The 14731-nt window shown below is 38.9% G+C and overlaps 1 protein-coding gene across 1 annotated transcript in view; it reads right to left on the reverse strand.

Annotated features, from left to right (window-relative positions):
- Positions 1-1893: 1893 nt before the first annotated feature.
- Positions 1894-14731, reverse strand: part of LOC103580736 (protein rhomboid) — a 105766-nt gene continuing 92928 nt past the window's right edge. Inside the window, exons 8-9 of the mRNA XM_008562616.2 lie at positions 7288-7443; positions 1894-4919 (exon numbers count right to left, since the gene is read on the reverse strand). Coding sequence (XP_008560838.1) covers positions 4678-4919; positions 7288-7443 — 398 coding nt within the window. The 3' untranslated portion in view covers positions 1894-4677. The remainder of the gene's footprint in view (positions 4920-7287; positions 7444-14731) is intronic.

The following is a 14731-nucleotide window of genomic DNA, read 5'->3' on the forward strand; positions in this document are numbered from 1 at the left end:
AAACATAGCGTAGTGCAAATAACGTAACGACACCTGCGAGTCGGTTATGTTGGAAAGCGACGGCGGCTTGTGAACCAGCGACAAAGCGATACGACAAAGTATTAATGTAATGTAAGTGAGCGCAAGTGCACACGAGTTGTAGAACATAAAAAAAATAAATGATGGATAATAAATTTTTCCATCTGCGCGTTTAGTAAAAGAGCTAAGAATGAAAATATAGAAATGGAAAACGATATTTTTAAAAATTATACCCGGCAGTGTAAGTATGCGCGGGTAGAATTGACCGAGTGAGCAGAAAAATTGATACGTGTCGTTAGTTTAAACGACGTGTGACAAGAACACCGACAATTTATCATCAATATTTTATACTCGGCTCATACCTCCGGCTCTGTCTTTCACTCGCTGGCTGTCCAGGTATACACCGGTTTACTTTTTTTATATCAATCTTACTCTATCTCACCAGCATTTTTACCTTTCTCGCTTTTCTTTCAACCCTTTCCTTCTCTCCTCCATCAAATGTTCATTCGCATTCACACATTTTTCTCTTCCACATTCCTCCAATCAAGTACAACTCGCATATCTATAGACTATATACAAATTTTTTTTTACATAGAACAAACTTTTTCCAGAGATCAGTAGGTACACTCATACAGACAAATTTTATTTATTTAATATTTAAATATAATTATATAGAAGACAATTTGTAAAGTAGTGCGCGTAACAATCGGAATAAATGTGATACTGAAATTAGCTGACTAATAATTTTTAGATTTTTAAAAAACAATAAATTATGAAGAAAATAACCATTTTAAAAAAATCCACCTATAGTTTTTTTAATTTTTAAATGTGCATTTTTTTATTTTTTGTTATTTTTTAAATTGAATTGTTGAAAAATAAATTCAAAAATGTGGAACTGTATGCTAACTTCAGAATCATATAAATATGATACTGGAATTCTCCAATAATTTTTAGATTTTTGAAAAACGATAAATTATGAAAAAAAAAAATATTTCAAAAAGTTGCACGTATAGTTTCTTAAATTTTCTACATGTGCATATTTTTATTTTTTTTTTAAATTTTAAAATTGAATATTTGAAAAATAAATCCAAAAATTTTAAACTGTCCGCTAACTTCAGAACCATGAATAAATGTGCATGAAATATCTCTCGTCCTAAATAATATTCGCCGCCATAATTAATAATAATTATTTAAGGACCATTAAGTATCGGTATTGATGAGACAGGTGATAAACAAAATTCCGACAAACAAAATAATAATTACTGATATCGATATCGATATATATCAGTATCGCGCCTCGCGACTCGCGGTCTCAGCAACACTTAATTTATTTAGCGAAAGATCGTTACAATAACGGAGCGCGTTGCCTTCATAGTAAAATATATATTTATAAACATTTTTTTTAATCCGTTTGGCAGTATTCAATAAATACCCTAACAATAGTACAATAAATAATAATATTATCACGTGAAAGCACGCGAGTACGCTCCACTCTTCCTCTATATTCACACTTTAATGCACTCTGTACACAATAATATTAATAATAATAATAATAATAATAATAATATTAATAATAATGACAATAATATTGATAATAATATAAATAACAATAATAATAACACAATATCGTTAAAATCATAGACGAGTATAAATAATAAACGTAATGTTTAGTTTGACCATTTGCTGAATACGATAACGGTAATATCTGTGTGATAATAGAGAACTCTAAATATGACTATTCAATCGTTTTCTACGTCATTTAATGACGGTACATCCATAAATATTCAAATTTATATTTATATATATATATATATATATATATATATATATATATATATATATATATATATATATATATATATTCGACGTCTAAGAGGTATAAAGTTGAACAAAGTTTAAACAACAGCGAGTAGAGGTTTCGTTATACACTACACTACACTCAGTTTACTTAAAGAATCAGTTGGTAGCGTGGTAGTATGGGTTTATATTACATTATAGCCAGAAGAGTATCCCGGGCGGCGTTTGTCGGCCGATGGTTATCTACTCTCTCTCTACTCTTGTTTCGTTTGAGCAAGCGGTAGAGATTTAATTATTCACACGTAATTACTCCAACGCTCCTATACAGCGGCAGCAGTAGTACCAGTTGTTGTTATACCAGTTGTAGTTGTAGTTGTAGATGTGGTTGTAGATGTGCTAGTATATATCTATATTTATACCAGTACCAGTACCAGCAGCAACGTGTCGTTCGCCACCGACCACTGTTCTCTTACGCTTTGCGATGCCAATTCACCCTCGAGAATTTCCCTGCTCACTTCTTTGTCCCTATATCATAAAGGTGTAAAGTGTCTGTGTGGTGTCTGTGTGAGGGCTTACACTCTTGCTCACTGACTTGCTCTCTTTTCGGCAAGGACCTCAAGTGGATTACGCCGTGATAGCTAAAGTTTTTAAAGGTACCACCGTTAAATGGCTCTCTAATACCTACTCGTCGGTACTAATTGACTAGCATCGTTCATCACTCCCATTTCTTACTTTACTTGACAAAATTATTACGTTGTTTAATTGTTAGATTGTCGAGAGCGAGATAATGTTAATAATTATGATAATCGGTTATTTAAATAAACTAGTTATTTAACTCATCCGAATAAACGTTACGCACGAATGAAGACGTTTCGATGTATTTGTTCTCAATTCCCATTGGAATCCCATTTAGGGCTGTGCCATTTTTTTTTATTACATCTTTTTTTATTCTCGCCGATCTTATACTTGTGCTCTGCTCTGTCTTCTTACTCCTTAGTCTTATTTTTTTTATTTTTTTACTCTTCTTCTTCTCATTCTGCACGTGCTCCGAATGTAGATTATCCAGCATAAAAAATAGTACTCTTTAACTGTGACGAGAATTTATTTAACATTATGCATCGGAATGTCTGAGACGTTCATTTATGGAGTTTTAAATTGACTACAGATTCACCAAAATATTAAATTAATTAAAAAAAAAAAACATATTTAATAACAAGCTATTAATTCGAAACTATTAACGCACGTACAATATTTATAAATATATACTTTTGGCTCGTAAAATTATCAAAGACATTTTCCTTAGAAATAATAAATATTATATATATCAATAAATATAAACGATCATGAATTAATAACTTAAGACAAACAAAATATAAATATAAACAAATACAATAGAGGAAAATAATAATAAGTGACAAAAAAAACACACGCACACTCAATGCCCAGTAAACTTTTTGCGAGAACTTCAAATCAGATGGGGATAAGTGGAAAAATCGGGAAACTGAACGGACAAATTTCGTAACCCAACAATTATTGTAATTATTATTATAAATTTTCAGCTATTGTGCATATATATGTGTCCGTTAACGATACCGTTACAGATGTCGGTGGGGTTGACGGTGAGCAAAGCAAACTCTGCCACGCGAGGATGATTTCCCCGGGAAGTTACGCAACGATATATCGAAACAAGGACGTCCCGATTACTGCATCTAGTCCCCACGTCACTCTCTATTCTCTTTTCGACTCGATTCGCTGTACATAAATTACTATGATTATTATTATTATTTACATTGTGTGCATATACGTGTATAAAATAAACCGATGACAATTTCGCAATGAGACTCGGTAATTTATGTTTATATATGCATAATATATATACGTAACTTAAAAAGTTGACTATGTATTCTTAAAATTTTTATCTCAATCACTAGTCGTATTAATTAACGGTAAATTTTCTATACAAAATCGTTGACGAGAATGTCCTAGAGCCTCGTCGGCGAACCTGGTGTGTTTGCGTGCATGTGTGTCATTGATCTCATTATTTTCAACTGGAAATTAAATAAATTTCAATGATATTCAGTCTTGTTGTGATATTGAGCGCTAAGAGCGAGCGACCGGAGCAGCCACCTGTCTAGTTCAGAAGTTCTTTAGATCCTCGGTGCATCTTTTCTCCAGTCCGACTCTTGTGTATGCACTCTAGGAAAATAAGTCGAGCGATACGAGGCAAACGACAGATTCGAAACGAATGGAAAAGGAATTGGGTTCGCTCGTCGATTCACACATCTCCATATACATTTTTTTTACTTTGCTTGTACACATGTGTGTTGACATTTCTTTCTTTATTTCTCTTTCTTTTACTATTTTTACTTCGCTTTCTCATTTTCTCTTAACATATATATCTTCTTATCTTTAGAGATGTACGTTTCCATCCATTCTTGTTGCTCTCCAGCAACCTTACTTTTTCCGAAACCCGGGTGTCCTGACGTCGGGTTAAATTGTTTTGTGTAAGACGTAACGCCTGACGGCTGGACCTGCAGCTCAGACACTCGACTACTGCTGCCGGATTCTACTTTATTTATTTTTTTTTATTTTTATTTTTATTTTATTTTGTTTTTACTCCTTGGATTATTTTCTTTGGTACATTTTCCACTGGCCTCATCATCATCACCTTTCTCCCAGGTTGCCACAGAAATTTAAAAACGTCACCACCCTCAACACTTTCGGTCTCAGCGTTCTGTTGATGACAATGACGGTCATTCTCACAAGCTTGAAGACGATTAGTGAGGACGTGACAATGAGATCCTTGAACGCAGCTTCGCGTTACGTGTGTCTGGGAACACCATACGCGAAGCTGACCTCACGTCAGGGATAGTCAGGATGTAGGAGATTGTACATGATGGCAAATATGGTGCAGGCTGCGTAGACACCGAGGGCGACCCACCACAGTAGCTGTTCGTGCAATCGTTGCTCAAAGTTTTTGAGGACGAGCAGACCAATGGTGAGTCCGGCCAGCGCCCCCGTCAGGTGCGCCACGTACGAGACAGGTGGGCCCATCTGTTCGGCTGCGTACCTATCGTAGATAGCAAAGCCCACGTCTGCACTGGCTGAAACATAATAAGGACAAACGATCATTAGTCTTATTTCCAAGGAATATATCTTGCAATTTAATGCTGGAGAAGGGTAAGAGTAGGGGGAGACGTGGAGCGAACGAGAGTTGCGATAATGAATCGAGGGTGCGGATCATGAGGGCAAGGAGGTGAACGCGGTGAGCAAGGGAACCAACGAAAAGGGAAGAGAGGTTTAGCCTGAGGAATGAATCGGTTCGATCCTACAATCTATATACCTATATATATATATATATATATACCTATATATATGTATATATATGTGAGGTAATATAAACCCCTCGCGAATTACAGGGCTCGATAATCGTTCGCCAGAGAGCAAGCAAGAGCGAGAGGGAAAGAGAGAGCTGGAATCTACTACTGCTCGGGCCGGTGGACTTGCTGCCGTGGGGACTTGACGGGTAAGACAAATGCCCGGGGAAATCGAAGATAGTGCGAGTGAGGGAGTAAGCGAGCTAACAAACGAATGAACGAACAAACGAACGCCACGCCACGGCATTATACTCTACCATCCCTTTAATGTGCTGCTTGCCCGGGTGAATTTCGCGTGGGAGGATTAAACGACGCTCGAAATAACACCTAGACCAACGACACCCAATTACTCTGGCGGTCGTGATAAGCCTACAGCACTCGTGTGAAATTTACCCAGAAGATTTTTCACAACCAGTAATCTATATTGCAATAAGTGAGCATCAGCACACCCGTCTGCTCTGTTAATACTCCTCCTGCTCGTGTTGCTACTTCTACAGAATGTGTATATATATACTCTATAAATTATTTGGATGACGGCTCTATCTCGTTATATCTCGTAAGAGGCGCACACTATGTTGAAGAGTCTCAAAGTGTCACCGAGGACCGACGGGCGGGGCTCAAGGCCGAATATAAATCGATAGTGTCGTCAAGACTCGAATGGTGTTGTGTGTGAGTGTGTGTATTTAGAGTAAATACATGCATGTGATGAAACATCTTGTGACCGGTAACATGCTCGGGACAAACGATCGAGATAGAGGATTCACGCGGAAAACTAGCACCCTCAGAAAACGTTTTTTCTTTTTTTTTAAACTGCACTGACATATCCATCGACCTCGAGCCTTGGATGGTAGGTAGGTTCCACGCCCCGCCGAAGAGATCCTATCTTTTTCCATTACAAACCGGACATCGCGCGCGGTGACGCGTCTCGCGATTTATTCCCCTGGTTGCTATATATCCGGCCTCTATACACTGCGAGACCCGACACCTTTTTTTTACCCTCTTTTTTGCCTCTCTCTCTAGCCCATTCCCTTTTTCTGGTTTAGTGTCTTGCTCAGGCATCGGGTAAACAACATCAGGGTGTTTGCGTATCGCTTAGAATCTAAAACACTCAGCCTCGTTGAAATGTCTCGTCGATTTTTAAAAAATTTAACTAGCGCGCTGCATCGAACGTTTCCTGAGAATGGGTGACGCTGCAAATTACCCCCTGCGGGCCTTATCTTTTAATTAAAAATTTTATTCCAGATGAACCGTGTTTGTTCGGATCTGTATCAAAAATAAATTCCAGAACATGCTGTATTGTGGAACTTTTATTGAAATTATCCTCGTGTACATAAAACGTAAAGCATAAAATGAAAAATATACGAGTGAAATAAAAATAAAGTAAATAGAGGAAACAAGTCAAACAAAAGACTAATAAAATTTAGTGTTGACGCTGACGACAGAAATACTCTCGAGAGACAACAAATCAATTATTCTTTATAGGGAAATCAATATCCAATATACGTGTTTATATACATATTTATATTTACATATATACGTAATACATATTCGTCATGTTTTGTATATTGGAAGCGATTGCTATTGACAGGCGAGAGAGATAAAGGGCAAACAAAAGTTATATGCGGTATATACACGGTGATCGTTATATTAATCTAGAAATTGAACGAAACTAGCCGGAATTGTTGGGTCAGGGGTGGGGGGAGGGGGTGCCTGTAGTAAACTTGATTTGGGTGAGACTCGCGGATGAGTACAGCAGAGGATGCGAAAAGCTGGCTGGTGTACAGAGTACGATGTAGCAACAGCAGCAGCAGGAGTCTTGTTTGCGTACTAGGTTCAGTCGGTGGTTGAGCGAGTTTCGACAACTCGGCATGCCCAATTGCCAGGGATGCAAAAGTTTTGCGGGTTTGCTAGATATACAAGTATCAACCAGAGTGAATAAGGTTGAAATTATTCTCTCTCTCATTTCTCTCCGCATTTTACTGAGCTCTCATCACGTCATAAAGTTATATTACTGTTCTCTTTCGATTTATACTGCTAACTGGCGATGGTTCTTCACGTGATGGTTTATAATTATCGGGCTCTCATCTGTACTCACCAATAATGAAAATCCCGATCAGCCGAACAATTCCAAACTCCATGTTATTGTAGTTAAGCAGGACGTTCGCCAGATGAGCTGCGAGAAGAGCATAAACTCCACCGCTAGCGCCGACTAAGTAAACATCTGTGTCAAAAACTGACGTACCCAGTGAGCCTGAAACACAAATTTCAAAAGTTCAATTAGTTATTTCGCCGAGTAATTCACTGAGGTATTTAGCTTCTGACATATATTTTATTTCAACACGCTATGCCACTCAATTCCTCGTTGTATTCTCAAGTCGCGAAATACCCTATTGAAATGTAAGTATAAATGGTATATGCATGTAATTATTCTATACTAGATGCACTAAAGTACTAATGTGTCAGAAATAAGTTCTTCAGAGATAGACAAAATTACAGAGCATTGCGTAACAGCAAATGAAAACGCGCCCAAGTGCATACTGCAGAGTTGGAATGTGACAAAAGTCAAAGGGTGTTGGTATCATTAGACATTTCTATACAGACATGCACAACTGGGTCGTGCTGCTGTAGGTATTGCAGGTATAAAGCAATTGTGAGTGTATTGCGAAACCGCAACGAGTAGACGAAGCTCAGTATTTCCTCCAGTGTGTTGTTGATCTCCGGGTATAAACGATAGGGGCTCGTCCTGACTACCTCAACAATACTAACTGGAGGATGTATAGCGACAGTACTACGCAATAAGGTGGAGTAACGGCCAGTTGTAATAGAAGACAAAGAGGAGAGCGAGAGGGGTTCTGTGTCTACTGGAGCATCGCTTATTAATGGCTATGTCTCTCTTGTCCCATTGAACCGCCACGGCACTAGTTCCGACTCACCCTTCTCGTTGGCACGCGGGGTTACCGAGTCTTCCGGAACGCAGCCATCGTTGGCAACCACGTCCACAGCCATGCAGAATACATCATACAAATGAACCTGCCTGAATTTACGCTTTTGGGTTTTATTATTCATATGAATGTGTGAATGTATGTGTGGGTTCGTGTGCGCTGAGTACGATAACCTCCCGAAAATTATAGGAATCAGAGGTATATATTTTGTGTAATATCCAATTCTTTTTCTACAGTTCCGGTGTTGGTGGTACGTATGTGTGTATTATATATTGGCAGAGGAGAACTGACTAAAAGAGACCGCCAGGCATCGATTTAAATTTGCCGGAAGCCCGGCCAGGAAATACCTCAGTGGGAATTTCATGAAAGCCTCTTGTCTGTTCATCATTCATTAATGTTGCATGGGTTACTTTGTATCCGTATACGAGACGTACACATACGCCGAGTGAATAACAATAAGGAAGGATCTTCGCATCACCGAATGAGACTTAGATGGGGGTCTCTACTCTTATATTACCCTGTTATTTGTGGTGAGTAGATGGAAATGACATTAGCCGTTCACGTACGGCACGCGTGCTCTACTGGGAAATGAAGCGGCTCCTGGTGAAATAGCTAGCGAGAAGAACAATTGAGCTCGACTATCAGTTTCTCCACATCAACGTGTATTTAGAGAGGAACATAAGACACTTATGTGTGTGTGTGATACACACATCTAGAGAGTACGTGTGTGTGAATTGGGGAGACAGGCGCCCTCGATTGATCCTGACATCAGCTGAATCACACAGCGAGTCTGCTGGTTGCGGGTTTAATGGTAGTACAGCCTACCCGAGAATATATAGTACCGTGACTATCGTGGCGCAACTGGCCTACACCCTCTGGTAGCCCTTGTAGCAGGAGCTAACCCCCTATGTCCTTGGAGCAATCACGTTGGATCGTTGCGTACAACGTCCATTAGCGCGTGACCCAGATTATAAGTCTGGTGATATAGGAACTACTAGGATAGTGTGTGTTAGCGCAAGCGTGTGTGTGTGTGTGGTATTCTATAGGCGGTTGTAACTGGCACCCGGGGCGTACGGCAGTTCAGCGGCCGGGAAAAGAGGAAGCACGAACGCGAGCTGTTGAAAGGTCGAGGCTATGTGTACCTGACAAATATCACCAGTTGAAAAGCAGGACCAAGAATTGTGTGTGAATATGAGCTTACTGGTGTATAAAGTATATTTATGTACTATAGACATGTAGTTATTTAAGTATATGTGGATGTATGTGTGCGGGTGAGTGAGTACGATCGCGATCGTTGTACTCGTCGCGCCGATGTGTTCCCACGCAAGGACAAGCCGGCACGGCATTCCATCCTGGCACTCCTAGGTATTAGATAATTACGGTTGAACGTTGTTGTCGTACCGCCCTCTCCTCCCCCTGGGCAATGCCGTTGTTGTTCTTGTTGTTGCTGTTGTTGTTATTGTTGTTGCTGTACTGTTGTTGTAGTTCAACACGCGGCAACTAAACTCGCCCGAATCACCACGTACGCTTAGTAGTTGGAGTGAATATATCCAGCGTGTGAGAATAAGAGGGATAGTGACACAAGGCTTTCGCTCGTGCGAATCTTGCTCGTTGGTCAGCCGATACCGGCGCAAGAGAAAGGCAATGTTTTAAGTTTATGTATGAAGGCACTATATATACACATAAATATAGATATAGATATAAATATATAACTGAGCGGAAAACCACGCGTCCACCGACGCGTAAACTCTCGGGTTCTGCCGAACGTCCAACGCCGTTAATTAGTATCCCTAATTGGCGTCGGGAGCCGTCGTTCCGCGTCGGAATCCACCATGTTTCTCTGCCCCAGTAATTTGACGGCAAATGAATCCTCCAGACAAAGGATAACGACCTTACTGCTACCTCGAGTCTTTTCACTCTTTTATGTGTGCACTACTACTATTACTATACACACGGCGCTCTTCTGTTCTCTCTGATGGCCATCAGAGAGAGCCAAGAGTTACAAACAGTACACACATACACACTTAGATAGAATAGATTGTGAAAAATATATTTCTCTGAGAGCCATGAACACAAGCGAAAAATCCAATACCCTTAAAATCCTTACCGGTCAAGCCAGAGCCAGACGTACATGACCAAGCGTAGTCAGAAGAAGAAAAGTGAGATATGAAAAAAATCTAAAATAAAATATAGTAATAAAAGTTTTTCCCGATTGATCTTCGAAGAAGTAGAGGCTTAGGTTTTCACGTTTGAAATTCCAGTTATAAACGGATTTCATTCAAGCCGTTCGACTGTGCCAAAAAGCGTCAGGAGAGCCAGGATAAGAGAGAGCGGATACTCTCATACGGATAATATATATATAAGAATGTATGTTTGAGTGGTAACGTTGAGACGCAACGATGCGAGAACTCTCAAGAAAGGGGAAAAAGAAAGCAATGATAGGAAAGAGAGTGAACGGATTTCTAAAAAGTCAGCCTAAAGCGTACCCACACCACTACACGTGTGGCACATGACCGGAACGTCTGAGGGGCTATTTCCTATTATATATACGTAAATTTACATGCAGGTCAGGTCTCACATCAGGATATTCAAGTTCTTATAGTATACTCCTTTGCAGTGAGACCTGGATTCACATCAGTTGCAGTGTGAACTCGCCTCGATTTCATCTAATAACAAGTTAATAGCTTTCTCTCTGCTTTCAACACTTATCCCATGATTTTGTTATTTGTTTTTTTTTTTTTTTTTTTTTTTTTTTTTTTTTTTTCAGCACTTATTTACGTGTCACCAAGATCTAAGAATAACTACCGATACATGTACTCGGAATCCAAGTACTGGGTAGCTGAGAGAAGTTTTGAGAAAAAGGCGATCGAATAGCAGAAAGAGCGTAGGAAACAAGCGCGACTCGTGACTCGGTTCAAGTCGCACACTGATAACGTGCATATACACTATAATGGCATGGTATGCACGCGGTGCACGCGACGCTACTATCCTGCTTACTGCTGTACAGTTAAGTTAGAGACAGTAAGAGAAAAAGAGAGAGAAAGAGAGAAAGTATTGGCAATGACGACGTCGACGTCTAGTATCGAAGTACACCAGCAGTGAGCTGAAGTATATGTACTTTCTTGCAGAAACGCTGAGCATTTGTAACCAAAGCGCTACCGTATAACCGATTTTAGCTTTTCTTATCGAATTTTTATTTTTATACTTCCATATAAGTACATATATATGTATATGCATTTATATGTATTTTTTTTGTTACCATCTCATTCTGGTTCTACTTGACGATGTGGCACTGTTGTTACGTCTCAACCTTAATGCCACTCGTAAAAGCCAACGTTATGAGTTGAATCGACGACGCACTTGGAGCAAATCCCATAGCCTTATTGTGGTTTGTGTGAGAGCTCGGTATCCGCGTATTGAGAAGCTGGAGAAAGATGTTAAAATATAAAAAAGGGCATTTGGCTTTTCCCCAATGGCCGTATCGAGGAAAACCACTCTACTCTCCAGGGTGTGTATATAGTAATGGCTGACTAAAATTGCTGATGGTTGAATATCGAGAAACATGTACAGCCCAACTTAAGTCTCAATGGGTATATTTGTAAGAGAGAGAAAGGGATAGAAAGCTGCGATGCGTACGTCGAAGGGATCGAGAGAAATACTTGGGTGTACATATGTATGTATACATATATGTATATATATATATATATATACAATTTGTATTTGTTATACCGTCGCGTTCCAGCACGCATGAATCCGTCTGAGCACACACATAGACGAGATGAATCCGCAAGTTACACCGACGTACCGAGAACGAGTAGTGCGATGTGTATCTGGCATATTTAGGTGTACGCATATAATATGAGTATAAGATACAAAGGGAATTTGAGAATGTATTTGTGTGTACTTGTGTGGACGTGAGAGCTCGCTATTGGAATCCAGAATTGACGATCGGTTTTCGGGCAGCCGAGCATTGCATAAATCGCATTGTTTGTCAGGAATTTAGCTGAATTAAGTAGAACTTCTGATTTTGTACTGGCCTCTAATGCTTCACATAATAGTAGTAGTAGTAGTAGTAGTAGTAGTAGTAGTAGTAGTAGTAGTAGTTGAAGCAGAAATAGTAGAGGTAGTACACGAAATTAATTACGGATTGATGAAAACTGGATTTTCCATATGACTATGTGTTTTCATGCTCTAGTTTGGCGATGAGAAGGAAGTTTTGGGATTATAAGACGACAAGCTCAACTATCGAAGTTAAACTAATTCACCAAGACAAAATTCATTCAGGTAACTTTAAGTAATATTGATTTTGAGTAGACAATAACGTTAATTTTAAATAAGTGATTGGGGTTATTTATTTATTTAAATGAAACTTTATGGTAAATAACTAACGAACTTGTGAATCGTGTGTTTAATGTATTACAGTAATGTTTTTTTAATTTTCAAGTACGTTCGTGTTTTAGTCATTAAAGAGTAATTAAATAATTAATTTATGTTGACTAGACTTTAAATTATTAATATCAAAATCCGTCTTTAATCTTTTATTAATCTCATCAATCTCATTTTTAATTAAAAAATTCAATTATAAAATTGGGTTAGACGGAATTAGTAATTTAAATAATTAAAAGATTAAAAAATGAGCTCTCATTAATAAACCAAATGTTGATTGAATTTTTTTTTCCATGGAATTTTTAACCTCTAATTACTGATTCTCATATAATGAAGCTGATCTATTAAAAATGAATGCACGCAGTTTATATACATGACGAGAATTAACTGTAATTACGATCGAACAATAAAGTTAAAATTACACTGATCAAGTTTATTAACAGATTTTAGAAAGCGAGTCGACAAAAATGGCACAAACGGAAGCAGTTGTCGATGTATTATATTCATATCTATACACTATATCGAATATGGGATTCAGTATTTGTATGTGTGTTTTATGAACGCGGGTAAGGAAGAGCACAGTAGCGTGTGCACACGCGTGCTGTTCATCGAACCATGATCTTCTCTTTCACCGCAACGATGAGTTGCTATACGTGTCTCTTTCGCAATATAAGCTTTTCTACAGATGAATCAAAAGGAGAATCCTGAATGAATCGTTCACTCAAGAGTAGACCCTTTAGCTCACACACCCACACACACATACATTCAGACGCACATCTACCGTTTTATCTATCTCTCACAACGTGTCCACAGAGCCAGAAGGAATTCCTACAAGTCGACTTGCTCTTTCGCCTGGATGCTTTCCAGCCGACAGCGACGACGAACAAGAGAGTAGGACAAGGGTGATCCTCACGGTTGAGCTGGTAGCCATTGGCGGGAAAGAAGCACGATAACGTTTCTCGATTCGTTCTCATTCTTCCTCAGCCTTATTTTCTCTCTTCCATAGAATACACATATCTATGCATACTCATATATGCCTATATCTGTATACATTCGCATAGATTATTTCTCTCGCAGCGTGCGAGCCGTCATCAGAGCATGCAAAATATGCCAGGGAGTCACACAAACCCATTGTGAATGTAAATAAAGTATATTGTGAATTGAAGAAAAAACAGTTTACTGGAGTAATGTATACATATACATACATATATAAGTGGCGAATGCTGCACATGATGTAGATTCTCAGAAAACAGAGACCTATAGATATTCATAGAGTTTATAATAGAGACATCAGCGGTGTGTATTTCTGGTTATACAGAGTAGAGAGCTGAAGAAGCAGGTGGATATGATGACGTGGCAAACTACAATGCATACCAAGTAATATCGCGACTATGATGTTGTTAAATCCCACGGGATACTTGCGTTCTTCTTGGGTACACAAGCAATAGGTAAAAGTACTAGTGCACACCATGCACACCACACATACGAGTAATCGTCAACAACAAGACAAGTACTTGTGTGAGTCAGTATTATTCTATGGGTGTATTCACTCGGCGATAGATCTCGGGATTTCTTCTCCCAGGTACAACGAGCATAGGCCACTACGTAACAGTAACTACTTGGTAAGTAAATATATTGCTGGAGAAAGTACTCCATACTGTGGAAATACTTCCAACATAATCCCTTACTACTACTATTTACTACTTAAACTACGAGTCTCGTCTGATAGAGCTGGTAGGAGTTGAACGAGCATGTAGCCTCATGGCGTTTATTATTCATGTCCTCTATTTGCAGCGTTTTACTTTCATGAGCATTAATACGCGAGGATTTGCTCCCAATCGGATTTATGCAAATGGCTATTGGATGTACAAGCTACTCTATAGTATGCTACCTACATACATACATATATATATATACATATGCATATATATATGTAGCCAGGTCCTGCCGCCACCGTGGCGTCGGTCTGTCGGTGTGTTTTGCGTCTCCGCGCATTAGTGGACGGTGGAAACTGGCCGTAAATAACGCGCGTGTGATTTTCCAGGGAAAACAACTGCCAGAGGTAGAGGTAGAGAGCTGAAGGGAGCTTTTGAATGAGATACAGAGTTAACGGACAACCCGACATATATACATAGATATTTAAACTAGAGTACACGATCTACGAGTGAATAGAAATGTGGATGTTTAATTCGTTTATTTAAACTGTAATGA

Source organism: Microplitis demolitor, chromosome 3 (genome assembly GCF_026212275.2).
Source record: "Microplitis demolitor isolate Queensland-Clemson2020A chromosome 3, iyMicDemo2.1a, whole genome shotgun sequence".
NCBI classification, from domain to species: Eukaryota; Metazoa; Arthropoda; class Insecta; order Hymenoptera; family Braconidae; genus Microplitis; species Microplitis demolitor.